General features: G+C 58.7%; 2 protein-coding genes across 2 annotated transcripts; one reads left to right on the forward strand and one right to left on the reverse strand.

Annotated features, from left to right (window-relative positions):
• Nucleotides 1-641: 641 nt before the first annotated feature.
• On the forward strand, nucleotides 642-9620 carry ACO1O0_003527 (putative PKS/NRPS-like protein biosynthetic cluster; the record flags this gene model as incomplete). Its single annotated transcript, XM_083192978.1, has 1 exon — nucleotides 642-9620. The coding sequence occupies one exon, from the start codon at nucleotides 642-644 to the stop codon at nucleotides 9618-9620; it is 8979 nt and encodes a 2992-aa protein (XP_083052035.1).
• A 529-nt stretch (nucleotides 9621-10149) lies between these two features.
• On the reverse strand, nucleotides 10150-11403 carry ACO1O0_003528 (putative secondary metabolism biosynthetic enzyme; the record flags this gene model as incomplete). Its single annotated transcript, XM_083192979.1, has 1 exon — nucleotides 10150-11403. The coding sequence occupies one exon, from the start codon at nucleotides 11401-11403 to the stop codon at nucleotides 10150-10152; it is 1254 nt and encodes a 417-aa protein (XP_083052036.1).
• Nucleotides 11404-14286: the final 2883 nt, after the last annotated feature.

The raw sequence follows: 14286 nt of genomic DNA on the forward strand, positions 1-14286 counted from the left end.
GCCCCTGCACAGGCGGAACGCTGCATAGGCTGGACTCCTCCGTCATATCGGGGGGCGGATGGTGTTGGATGGGACTTGTTGCCTACATACGAGTATATACATGCAATTCAGCCGAACTACCGGCGTAGGCCTTAGGGTACGGTGAGAAACTGAAGGATAGCGTGCTTTGAGAGTAGCGTATGACATGTATTCGAAAGCGTAGCTCGCGGTATACATGTGATGTAACCCCATTCATGGTATGAATTGGCAACGTCCCAACGCGTGTCTGCGAGTTGTCGCCTCTGGAACGGTGCATATTGTACACCAATGATGTCGAGACGGCGGCACCGTCGTGTCTTCACCGGTGACCGTCAGGCTAGGGTCATGAGACGGCAGCATTGAGCTGGGCATTTACGGGGTATACGGCATGATGCGGAGGCGATCCTTACGATTATAGGATCGTAGTTTAAGACTGTGGGTGAGTGTTGTAAGAGGCATCGATTATGGCACGTACGTAACGAGGCGAGGGAGGCATGGGCCAGGATGAATCGGACTAGCTTATAAGTCAGCTGTAGGCAGGTCGTAGGCTGTGGCCCATGCTGGAACGCATTATGCAGATGACTTAAGTTTTATCCCATAATAATACACATTTCAACAACAGTATGGCAGCCCTGACTGCAGAAGACTACGGGGTGGTGGTTGAGGACTTCAACCAGACCGACGACAACACCACGCTGGGCCACGTCCTGCACCGCGTCCTGGAGCAGGCCGCGGACCGGCACACGGACAAGACGGCCGTGGCCTGCGCCGGCACCGAGCTGACCTACGGGAGGCTCCACGCGCTCGCGAATCGCCTGGCGCGTGTCCTGGTGCAGCGAGGCACGAAGCGCGGCGACTTGGTCGGAGTGGCGCTGGACCGCTCCGTCGACCTCATTGTGGTGCTGCTGGCCGTGCTCAAGGCCGGCGCCGCCTACGTGCCCATTGACCCGGCTTTCCCTGCCGAGCGTATCAGCTACATGCTCCAGGACGCTGCGCCAAAGCTTGTCGTTGCCAGCGCTAACACTCTGCATGCCCTGGCCTCCTGGGGACATGGAGGTGTGTGCGTGGACATTGACAAGGAGCAGGGCCAGATGGGGTTAGACATGGAGGGGAGCAGCAGTGATGAAGATGAGATTGCAGAGATCGGGCCCCTGGTGAACTCGCAGCCTGAGGATCTCGCGTATGTCATATACACGTCTGGCTCGACTGGCCGGCCTAAGGGTGTTGAGATCAGCCATGGAGCCTTGTGCAATCTCCTCCTGTCGGTGCTGCACAAGCAGCCAGGATGCGGCGTGGCAGACCGACTCCTGGCCGTGACGACCGTATCCTTTGATATTGCAGCCCTGGAGCTGTGGATGCCGCTCCTCTGCGGCGCGACGACGGTCGTTGCCCAGAGGCACCAAGTCACGGACGCGAGAGCGCTGCTGGCCCTGATGCAGCGCGAGGCCATCACCATGATGCAGGCGACGCCCACGACCTGGCAGATGCTGCTGGACTCTGGGTGGAGAGGCACGCCCCGTCTGGGCAAGATCCTGTGCGGCGGCGAGGCGCTCCCCCGTCGCGTGGCCGACGGTCTGCTGGCCTGCCACGCCGACTCGGTGTGGAACATGTACGGCCCAACCGAGGCGACGGTGTGGGCGAGCACCTGGAGGGTGAGCCCGGGCGACGATGTTGTTATCGGCCGGCCCCTTGGTAACTACAGACTGTATGTCCTTGATGAGGAGAAGAAGCCCGTTGCCCCGGGTGTCACTGGTGAGCTGTACATTGGAGGTGCCAGCCTGGCCTGCGGCTACCGCAATAATCTCGACCTCACCATGTCCCGCTTCATCAGGAACCCGTTCCATGGAGGTCTCATGTATCGCACCGGTGACCTAGCTCGCTTCGCAGAGGAGGATCCCGGGAAGTTGACTGTGCTGGGCCGTACCGACAGCCAGGTCAAAATCAGGGGTCACAGGATTGAGCTAGGCGACATCGAGGCAGCCATCAGCGAGCACGACCACGTGTCCATGGCCGTGGTGGTTGCTCGAGAGGAGCGCCTGGTAGCCTATTGTATCCGGGAAACACATCCAATTGCAGGATCGGGCTCAGATCCGGACGAGACTCGTGGTGTCGTGGAATGGACGGGTGCGTGGGACCACGTCTATGGCGCCTCTGCCGGTGATGTCTCAGCCAAGGATGATGCCAGCGCCACACCCGACGGGAGCCAAGACGGTGTCTTTAACCTAGCCGGCTGGCATAGCAGCTACGATGGTCAGCCAATACCGGCCGGCGAGATGCGTGACTGGCAGATGAGTTCGGTCAGGCGCGTCCTTTCGTGCTCGCCTCAGCGTGTCGTCGAGGTTGGATCTGGCACTGGGCTGATGCTCTTCAGCATAGCACCGCATTGCAGCCTCTACCATGCTTTCGACACCTCGCCCCAGGCCGTCGAGATGACGCGCCGACAGGCGTCCAAGCTGGCATTGGGACATGTCGTCTGTGAGCGTGGTGAGGCCCACGCACTGCCCAAGGCCGGGCTTGAGGGTGCCTTTGACACGGTCATCATCAACTCGGTAGCCCAGTATTTCCCCAGCATCGACTACCTTGTCACAGTCCTTGAGTGGTCGGTCAAAGCAGTCGACAACGGCCGTATATACCTGGGCGATGTGCGAAACCTGGGACTGCTCCACGAGTTCCATGGGGACTTGATAGACTTCCGCACCAAAGGCCAGGTTGATCCTAGGGAACTAGCCAGGCGTGCCTCGGACGCAGCAAAGTCTGATCGTGAGCTGCTTGTCTCACCTGAGTTCTTTGCCAATCTGCCTACCCTGTTTCCCCAGATCACATCCGTCGACATCACGCTGCGCGATGGCCGCTATGACAATGAGATGACACGCTATCGCTTCGATGTGATCCTGCACATTAATGAGGACGGTCAAAACCGCACCCCGTCCTCTGTCACTGAGCTCAACTGGAATGATAGCAGATTGGGTCTGAATGTGGCCTCCCTACGGGAGCGGCTGGCCGTGACCGAGGGCAATGTGCTACGCCTCAACAACATCCCCAACGGCCGTCTCCGCCACATTCATGACCGACTAGCAGCGGCACGAGGCAATACCTCTCCCCATTCATCCTCGTCCTGGGTCAATCCCCAGGTCCTAAAGGACGTTGCCGCAGAATGGGGACGGGAGCTGGCACTGCTACCTAGTCGTTCTGGCGACGTCTGGAGCCTGGACGCCGTGTTCTGGGGTGAGTGCGACATTCCCGACCTCAGGCTCCATCTCCCCAAAGTGATGGACAGGGATAACCTCGCCCAATATGCAAATGTACCCCTAGTCGGTGAACCCGCTAAGCCCGCCCTCAGCCGCTCTCTGCGACCGTGGCTCGAGGAACGCCTACCGGCTTACATGGTGCCGGCCTTCTTCGTCGAGCTGGAAGAGTTCCCGCAGACACTCAATGGCAAGATAGACCGCAAGGCTCTACCGGATCCGACGACCGTATCTGGGAATGAGCCAGCAGCAAAGCCTGCTACAGAGCTGGAGCGAGACATCCTGGCCATCTGGTCCGAAGTCCTCATCCATGATCGCATCAGCACCACCGACAACTTCTTCCAGATCGGCGGCGACTCCCTGCGTGTCGTGCGCGTCCAGGCGGCCTTGGAGAAGCTGTTGGGACGGACACTGTCGCCGGCGAAATTATTCGAGCATTACACCATCAAAGCGTTGGCGGCGTACCTGGCCAATGTGGACAAACCCAATTCCTCTGGCCCCCTACCTGTCCCTGGCTTGCAGAGGCCCAACAACATGGACCAGGACATTGCCATCGTGTCCATGGCATGCCATCTCCCCGGAGGCGTCACAACCCCAGACGAGTACTGGGACCTCCTCCACAACGGAATCGACGCCGTCATCGACGTCCCCAGCGACCGCTGGAACGCCGACAAGCTCTACGACGCTGACCCAGACGCCAGCGGCAAATCCTACTGCCGAAAGGGCGGATTCATCACATCCTCGCCCATCGACGCCTACGACGCCGCCTTCTTCGGCATCTCCCCCCGCGAGGCACGCACCCTCGATCCTAGCCAGTACCTCATGCTGGAGACATGCTGGGAGGCCTTTGAGCGCGCCGGGTACACGATGCAGCAGCTCCGGGGCAGCCAGACGGGCGCCTTCATCGGCGTGAGCAGCATCACGGCGTACCAGGCAGACGTCAACACCAGGGGCCTGGACGACATGGACGGGTACGCCGTGACGGGCACATCCGGCGGCGCCATGTCAGGTCGCGTATCCTACATCCTGGGACTCGAGGGCCCGACCCTGACGGTCGACACGGCGTGCTCCTCATCCCTGGTGTCAACGCACCTGGCCTGCAGCGCCCTGCGCAACGGCGAGTGCGACATGGCCATAGCGGGCGGCGTGAGCCTCCTGACGACCCCCCGCGTGCACGTCGAGTTCAGCCGGCTACGAGGCATGGCCCCCGACGGGCGGTGCAGGGCCTTCTCTGCCGACGCATGTGGCACGGGCTGGGGCGAGGGCTCGGCGGCCGTGCTGCTCAAGCGCCTGTCGGATGCGCGGCGAGACGGGGACGAGGTCCTGGCGGTGGTGCGTGGCACGGCGGTGAATCATGGCGGGCGCAGTGCCAGCATGACGACACCGAGTGGGGGGTCTCAGGAGAGGCTGATCCGGACGGCGTTGGCTGCCTCGGCGCTGCAGCCGGGGGATGTGGATTATGTGGAGGCGCACGGGACGGGGACTCGGCTCGGGGATCCGATCGAGGGGGCGGCGCTGGCCGGTGTCTTTGGTGGGGCGTCGCGCCGGGGGCTTCCGGATCCGGGAATGCCGGAGGTGCCGGAGGATCCGCCGCTGTGGGTCGGGTCGGTCAAGTCCAACATCGGCCACACGCAGGCGACGGCCGGGCTGGCTGGTCTGTTGAAGGTGGTGCTGGCCATGCAGCACAGGGTGATCCCGCGGACGCTGCACATCACCGAGGCCACGCCTGCAGTGGACTGGGCCGGTGCCAATATGGCCCCTGTGACGGAGAGACGAGCCTGGCCGTCTAGGGCAGCGGATCTGCCGCGTCGGGCTGGAGTCAGCGCGTTTGGAATTGGTGGTACTAATGCCCATATTGTCGTTGAGGAGGCTCCTAGGGAGAGTTCACGACAGATTGTGGGTGCTTCTACGCTGTCGCACCCACTTCCGTTCCTGGTATCAGCCGGCACCGATGCCGCACTGGTCCAGCAGGCCGTCAAGCTACGGAGGCGCATCAGCAGCGGGCATGATAGTCTTGATGATGTGGCCTACTCCCTGGCCACGGCCCGTAACCATCTGCGGAAACGTCTGGTGGTCATGGCCAGTGACAAGGAGGAGCTCCTGTCCAAACTGGACAAGCTGATCGCCGGCACCAACAGCCCCAGCACTCCACCACCCATCGGGGACCGACGCCTGGCCATGATGTTCACCGGCCAGGGAAGCCAGCACGCAGGCATGGGCAAGCAGCTCTGGAGGGACTACCCCGTCTTCCGCGAGGCAATAGAGGCGATCGCAGCCCAGTTCGAGGGTGTGCTGGAGAGGCCCCTGCTGGACGTCATGTGGGCCGAGCCCGGCAGCGAGGCCGCCTCCCTGCTGCAGCGCACCGACTTTGCCCAGCCGGCTCTCTTCTCCCTGCAGGCGTCGCTGTGGCGGCTGTGGCAGAGCTGGGGCGTCCAGCCGGACATGGTGCTGGGCCACAGCGTGGGCGAGATTGCTGCCGCCTTTGTTGCTGGTATCTTCTCTCTCTCAGACGCATGTCGGCTGGTGGCGGCGCGAGGGCGGTTGATGCAGGCCCTGCCGATGCCAGATGGCCGCAAAGGAGGCATGGTGTCGCTCGAGGCCAACGAGGATGACGTGGCGGGAGCTATCGAGACGCTGCGTCTGGGAGGCAAGGTTGGCATTTCGGGGCTGAACACGCCCATGCAGACAGTTGCTTCCGGTGATGGCGATGCCGTGGAGGCGCTGGCCGCGCATTTCAAATCGCAGGGCCGTAGGGCCAAGAAGCTCGACGTGTCGCATGCGTTCCACTCGCACCACATGGACGGCATGGTGGCGGCCTTTGAGACGGTTGCTGCGACGGTGCAGTACAATCCACCAACTACACCCGTGTTCAGCAGCCTGACTGGGCTCCTGGCAGAGGCCGGCCAGCTTGAGCATCCGGGATACTGGGTCCAGCAGGCGCGCAGGGCGGTGCGATTCAGTGACGCCGTTCGCACGTTGGCCCATGCGGGAGCCAGTGTCTTTGTTGAGCTGGGCCCACGGCCCGTGCTCTGTGGTATGGGCGCAGAGTGTCTCGACGCTGATGTTGATTTGGACAAGACACATGCCATCTCCTGGCTGCCATCTCTTGTCCCTGGCAAGGACGCCGCGACCGTGATCCAGGGCAGCCTCGCCGATCTACATAAGCGACATGTCTCCATCGATTGGAACGGATACTTCAAACCCCTCGGTTGTAGACGAGTCGCGCTGCCGACCTATGCCTTCCAACGGGATCGCTTCGGTCGACCTATACACGAATCCAACGACATGTTTCCAAAGCCAGTCGACGCTCCCGTCAAGAGTATAGACAGTCTCCAATTCGCGGTCGAATGGCCCCCAGTCGACACCCATCACGTCCCACCCGGTAGTTCATGGGGCTTGATATGTACAGGTGGCCCTGATCAGGCCGTCACGGCGTGGGTGGAGGAGGCCAGGACAGCCCTGTCGCAGGCCGGCGTGCAGCTCATCCCCGTCGGGCAGCTGGAAGACGCCGAGCATCTAGACGGTGTTCTCTGCGTATGGGATTCCGATGCTGATGTCCTCATCCAAACACGCCAGTTCACCGCAGAGGCGCTGGCCCAGCTGCAGACGGCGGCCCGGGACGGGTTTGCGGCGCCGGTTGTATGGGTCACCCGGTGCGCGGTGGGGACCGGCTCCGGCCCTACTTCCGGCTCCGATGATCTACCCGAGACTACGGGGCTCGGGGCGGGGCCGTTGTGGGGTCTGATGCGCACCGCCCGGAACGAGCATCCGGAACTGCGTCTGCGGGTCATCGACGTGGGGGCAGGACAAGAATGCGTCCAAGCACTGGGCCCAGCTTTGATGTTACATGGCGAGCCAGAATGCGCCGTGCGGCAGGGCCAGGTCTTGGTGCCGCGGATGCAACGAATCGATGTATCGGAGCTGCGAGCGGAGCCTGAGGCCGTGATGATCCCCCGGCCAGATGGTGCGGTGCTGATCACAGGTGGCCTGGGAGACCTCGGACGGCGTGTGGCCAAGTGGCTGGCGGAAAGCCATGGAGTCCGCGACCTGGTGTTGACGTCGCGCCGTGGCATGGAGGCATCTGGTGCGACGGCTCTGGTAGACGAGCTCTCGCAGCTGGGCTGCAAGGCCACCGTCGTCGCCGGCGACATGGCCAACGTGGAAAGTGTCCAGGAAATTCTATCCATGTTCCACCACGAGGAGCGTCCTCTCCGCGGTATTGTGCACACGGCTGGTGTGCTCGACGATGGCGTCCTCTCTGCCATGACGCCGGAGCGGTGCAACGTCGTTTACGAGCCAAAGATAGACGGAGCCTGGAACCTGCACCAGCAGACACAGCACATGACCAGTCTAGATTTCTTCGTGCTATTCTCCTCCATCTCTGGCATCATGGGCACACCAGGCCAAGCCAACTACGCGGGAGCCAACACCTTCCTCGATGCCCTGGCGTATCTGCGCAAGGCACAAGGCCTCCCAGCCACCTCCGTAGCCTGGGGTCTCTGGGGCGGCGATGGCATGGCAGCCGGGATGACCGGTACGGGGCGTCGTCACCTCGCTCGCCTTGGCCATGATGCTTTAGTGCCCGATCTAGGCCTAGAGCTGTTAGAGCGGGCAGTGCGTCGTGGGAGGGCGCTGAGTGTGTCCGCCGCACTCAATCTGGACCAGGTCCGCGGTTACTTTCACGAGAGAGATGGCCAAGTACCGCCACTACTGATTCCCCTCGTGGGTGAGACTAGCTCCCGGGAAGAACAAAATTCATCCGAGAGAGGATCTGATCACACTCCGACATGGTCGACCCCCGGGGACCTGACAAAGGCTCTCAGCGAGGCAGCCTCCCGAGAACACGCTTCCATTGTCCTGGACATGGTACGGCAGATAGTAGCAAGGACACTTGGATTTGAGTCGCCGGAGGGAGTGGACATTGACCTGCCCCTGCCGGAGATTGGCATCGACTCGTTGACGGCAATTCTCATGCGTAACAGGCTGGCGTCCGCAACGGGCCTGACGCTGTCTGCAGGCATAGCACTCCACAACCCAAATCTGAGGGCAATGAGCCTGTCTCTTCTGTCACAGATCCAGGATAGCTGGACAGACTCGGACTCATCGGGAATTGAGACGGGATCAGGTGGTGCAACCCCCGTAACCTCTGCCACGGCAGCATCATCGGTGGGGTCTTCTCCCCGCTTGAGCATGAGCCTGATCCGAAAGGGCTGCCTCGATCCCAACTTCTCATTTAGGAGCGCATCACGTACTACGCGCCCGGAGTCTGTCTTGGTCACGGGTGCGACGGGCTTTGTGGGCGCCTTCATTGTGCATGACCTGCTGAAGCTGGGCATCCATGTGCACTGCCTTGTCAGAGCCCACAACACCGACCAGGCACATGAGCGCATGGTCGGCACACTCGCAAGCTACGGGCTCTGGAAACCCGACGAGTATACACCCCTGCTCAACACTGTGGTCGGTGACATTACACGCCCCCTGCTCGGACTGCCAGACGACGTCTTCTACAACCTGGCAGATAGCGTCGACGCCATCTGCCACTCTGGCGCCCTGGTCGACTGGATGCGCCCGATGGAGGACTACGTCGGCCCCAACATGGTCAGCACGCACGAGGTCCTGCGCCTGGCCTCATATGGGCGTCCCAAGGCCGTGCATCTCGTGTCCACCGTGTCGGCGCTGCCCATCCACATGGGCTACGACCTGACCGAGGCGGATCGCGAGTACGGCTACGGCACGTCCAAGTACTTGGCCGAGCGCATGGTGTCAGCGGCTCGCTGGAGAGGTCTCACGGCGTCCATATATCGTTTGCCGTTCGTCACCGCTGCGGTATCGACGGGACACTTCCGCCTGGACCGGGGTGACTTCCTGCATAGCTTGGTTTCCGGAAGTCTGGAGATGGGCGCGTTCCCATCCCTAGATGCCACCCTATCCTCCGTCCTGCCCATCGACTACCTGTCCAGCACCATAGTCGCCATCATGACGCAGGACCAGGGCCGCATCGGGCAGGACTTTGACTTTGTCAACGAGCGCGCCCCCAGCTTCGACCGCTTCTTCGCGCTACTGGGCGAGGCCTACGGCGGCGGCGAGCAGCACGACATTCTGCCGTTCACGGCATGGCAAGAGCGCGCGCTGGACTATGCGGTCGTGCATCCCGGGAGTCCCATTGCCCGGATCACAGCTGTCGTGGATGGGTTTAGAGACGAGACGGCGGGTGAGATGGTCACCTGCAAGGGGTCGTCTGGGGGCCAGCACGTCTTGGGCGGCGATGACTATCCATCGCCTCCGGTTGATGAGGAGTCTGTGGGCAAGTACCTGGCGCGCATTCGTGCTGGGTGGGAAAAAACGGGCTCTGCTTGATTGTTTCTTCAGTTTAAGTTTCTCTCAGGCGTATAAAAGTATTTACAGGATGTTGGGTATTCAAAAGTTGGGATGCGAATTTCCGAGTATACTATCTCCATTATCAGGGTCATGATGGCGCATGCTAAAATTAGGGTAACTAAGAATGAGTTTCCTACTGATGTTCAGATCTCACAAGAGGCGTATTAAAACTATGAACAAAATATACATTTATGTATTTTATCCCAGTCTCAGCAAGGAATACAGTTTTAGTTGACTTACTCCCCTTCATTCTTCTATTAGACTTCCTCGCCTTGTTCTGATATCGCCCCGCTAGACAACCAACAAACCTGATATTTGTCCAAGTCAACTGAGTCAGTTCTGTCTGCATTTTTCCAAAAACCCACCACCAAAAATTATACAGAGAAGGATTGTGCACGGATGTTTAAACTTTGCATTCGGCTGAGGTCTATTGTCTAACAGTCAAGCAAACGGTCACACCCTCAGAAGTCTTCCCTGCGTAGCATACGACCTTAACAGTGCTACCTACTTAATTTTCCGTGGCCGATGGATTGCCCTTGTTGGCGAGAAGGGTCCTGAAGAAAGCCCCCAGTCGTGCCATGGCGTCCTCCGAGATCTGGTAGTGAAAGACAAGCCTCCCCTCAAACATGTCCATCATCTTGATGTCAAACTTCTCCGCCATGGGGTAGAACTCCTCGGCCGTCAGCCCCGACCCCTTCAGGTCGAGCCAGACCATGTTCGTCTCGATCGGCAGCTGGAGCCTCCCGCCTAGGTGCTCCCACATGGCGCCCGCGCGCCTGGCCTTGTCCTGCGCGGCCTTGAGCTGCCCGCCCAGGAAGACGTTCTCGACGGCCCACCGCGCTGGTCCGGCAATGACGCCCGACGCGCGCATCCCGCCGCCCATGATGTGCCGGCTCCACTTGGCCCGCTTGATCAGGCGCGAGCTGCCGACGATGATGCTGCCCATGGGGGACCCCAGTCCTTTGGACAGGCACATCTGGATGCTGTCGAAGCACTCGCCAATCTCCCTGAGCGTGAACGCCCCGGCGACGACGGCCTCCCACAGCCGGGCGCCGTCCAGGTGCATGTGGATGGGCGGGTCCTGGGCGCGGGCCCACTGCGAGATGGCGCGGACGTCCTCCAGGGGCATGACGGTGCCCCAGAGGGGGTTCTCGAGGCTGATGACGCGGGTGGGGCAGTCGTAGATGGTGTCGGTGAGGGTGCTGTGGCGCTTCACGTCGTCGAGCGTGAGGTGGTGGCCGTTGGATGGGACGACCTCCTTGATCATGGCGCCGCAGACGGTGGCCGCGCCGCCGCCCTCGTAGGTGACGACGTGAGCACGATGGTCGGCCAGGATAGAATGGGGTGGCCCGATGAGCGCCGATCGGAGGGCAACCTGGTTGCCCATGGTGCCTGAGAGTACGAGGAGGCCCTCTTCGTGGCCCATCAGGCTGGCCATGAAATCCTGCAGGGCGTTGGTTGTCACGTCCTCCTCCATCTCGCAGTCGCCCAGAGATGTCTTGATGATGGCTTCCAGCATGGGCAGCGTGGGTTTGGTAAAGATGTCAGAGCGGAAGTCGTTTGACGACTCATCGCTGTGCGACCATGCTAGGGTGGAGATGGATTCTTCTTCCTGCTGACCGTTCTGCTGATACAGAGCATCGGTGCCATTCTGAGAGCCATTCTCTGGCCCGCTGTCGGTATGGGGATTGGAGATGACAGATGAGGTCCAGGGATGAGCCAGCTTCTCCGGCTCGTTTGGGGAAAGAAGCTGCACTTCCATTGTAACTCAGGCTTGGAAACTACTTAAGATATTATGTGGTACCTTGGGTTGTCACTGTGAACTGTCGCGAGGATGATATCTGTATATGTAGGCAAGATAGCAGTACGCGCCGAGTCAAGCCGGGAAGTAGATAGGCTTAGGGGGTTTCGCTGGCAGACTGGCAAGACGAGATGGTTCTTTTTCCAGTCATCCATCACCGTTGAACACCTCCTTTGAGCTCGCCGAGGTACATATACAGGCGAAGATCCTTGCTCTAATTACCGTCAAGTACAGCACCGGCAACGGCGTTGCTTGTCGGGGAGACACGGTGGGTTGCAGACGTTGACATCAAGTGCCTGTTTCATTGCCACATTTGTCTCGCCGATAGCTTGGGCCATCAAGAGTCTACGCTTGCTTGCCACGATTTGCTATGTGGGCACGCCAAAGACAGGCCTAGCCGAAACACGGCACAGCTGCACGGCGCCACCGAGACCATGGCTGCAGAACGGCACGCCTGCAGCATATCACAGACCCCCAGAGCATGCATCACGGTATGCTCGCAACATATCGTACACAGCTCGCAGGCACAAGACGGGACAGCTGCGGGGATGCGGTAGAGCCTACGCCCACAGGAAAAGGGCACACGCCCTGCGGGGAATCACAGAACTTCCACCTACAGGACGGCACGCCTGCAACATGTATACGCCTCCAATATATCACATTTATAGGATGGTACAGTAGGGGGGCGAGTGAGGTCAGAAGAAAAATACATCACGAGAGTCGACCACCTAATGGTGAATCCCATCCCTCACCGCCCGTTGCCCCCTACTCGTAGATGTAGTCCGCACAGTCACCGGAGGCCTATTGATGAGGGGTGATGGAGGCGGTTGGCGAGGGGGGCGAAGCCACCATGACGTTCCGGTTATCCATCGTACATGTAACACAAACAACTACGGCTTCATTACTGGCAGCTTCTCCATTGGACCATCTCGCACAAAGGCCAAGCACCACACGTCCTCGACAGCCATGTTCAGATCACAGAGGTCTCTACAGAATCCAGAATATGCCTCAAGTTGATCATGAGATGCCAAGATTCATCATTTGCATTCTTTTATTTCTTGTAACGTAACCGATACGTCCTGATTGCAAGAAGGTGTCTTGACTCTGGCTTCTATAGCCGTGGCAAGCCCGCAGACAGCAATACGCCGTAGTTTGTGACGAGTATCTAGCACTTTAGTATGAACGGCATTCCATTCAGGCCCCAGACCGGTCAGCGCAAAGTTAGACCCGAGTTTCTCAAGAATCGATCTCTTTGGACTCGGTGGGCCTATACAGCAGCCTCAGTATCAGCTGTAGGAGCTCCACATCGGAGAAGATGGCCAGCACCTACAACGTTGCCTATCCAGGTCACCCCTGGCTGGCTTCCGGCCATCCTTAGCTCGCTGAGGAGGGGAATGTGGGACCCTTATGAGGGATTGACCCGTAGTCCCTTTGATATCGGAGGGCCTGTTGGGGCTGGTCGGAACCGTTACACGGAATAATAGAGCGGGGTACGCCCCTATAGGCAAACGGTGGACAGAGGAGCCGCCAACGGTCAGGTGATCTTTTACAGTCGTAGAAGGTTCATCGTATACTTATATAGTCTCAAACATCAGTACAGAGCACCAATTGCAGAACCCACGTTGCCATTAGTTGCACCAAGTTTCGTGGAGTAGAGCCCAGTGACATTGGATGACGTAGACAGACCATAGCCTAACCAATATGAATCTTCAACACTAACTCGGAAGCTTAGTCTTAGTGCTTCCCTGTAGAAAGTGCCGTATCTTAGATGGAAAATCTAACCCTCATCCAGTCCCAAGGTTATATCAGGTTAGGTAATAATATCAATCGTGCTCAAAATCCTCCGACTCCAAGAGGTACGGTCCCCAGTCATAGCCTATCCCGCGCTTCTACCCCGTTAGCAATAGCGCAAGCACGCAGCTCCAGGCGCAATGTTCCTAAACCTTATATAGAGGGAAGTCTCTCGTCTTATATGTTGGTGGCCAAAGTCCATCGATGAAATGGTTCCTACCTTAGACTAACACGAGTTATTATCGAGAAGTTTAATCATATCAATATCTTAAGTACCTTAGCACCATAAAACATAGAATTAAGCGCGGAGCAAAATTCTTCTGGCTAGATAATATGTCGAAACCTTCTGCCCTAAGCCTAAAATTAGCAACTTTGAAAGATAAGGAATAATCTATCTATCTCATAGTCTCGGAGAAACCCAGGCCCTTCCGCTGAGCAGAGCTTAAAGCCTTAGGAGAAACTGCCTATAAAACCAGATCCTAAGCCATGTTTTCTGAGCTGGTCCTAAGCGTATAATTACGCTAGGGACCCTATGAAAACAGCAAAATATCTACGTCTGCATAGAATCCACACACATAGAGCCATAGTAAAGTGCTGATAGTTACTTCGGAAGAGGTTATATCGATTAAGCTTCCTAATGATCCACTATGCGAGGCATATAATCTCCGCGTCATCCAGATCGGTCTGACCAATATGATAGCATACCAGAGGGGGGTTTTCTGATGAAGCTACGTCGCATTTATCTACTCTAAGCATCGTCCGCGCTTTTATATAGGCTGATTTAAGGGTAGCCGAATATAACCGGAATTATTCGGTTAAGGTAGAATCTACGGAAAGATGATAGACCAGGCCCTCGTAGTATACTGACCAGTATATGAAGGAATTAAACCCAGTCAAATTAGCGTTGTGAGGACGGCTTATCATATAGACGTCACGAAGACCAGAGGAGGGAGATGGCATGGCTGGAAGCGGTAGTCTCCCGTCGAGTTCCTTCCATAACATTATTCTCTCCGTGAAGTGCCGGCGATCAATGCGCCAGACTGTTCGGGAGAA

Source organism: Amphichorda felina, assembly GCF_050947745.1.
Source record: "Amphichorda felina strain 45539 chromosome Unknown scaffold_3, whole genome shotgun sequence".
Classification (NCBI taxonomy): Eukaryota; Fungi; Ascomycota; class Sordariomycetes; order Hypocreales; family Bionectriaceae; genus Amphichorda; species Amphichorda felina.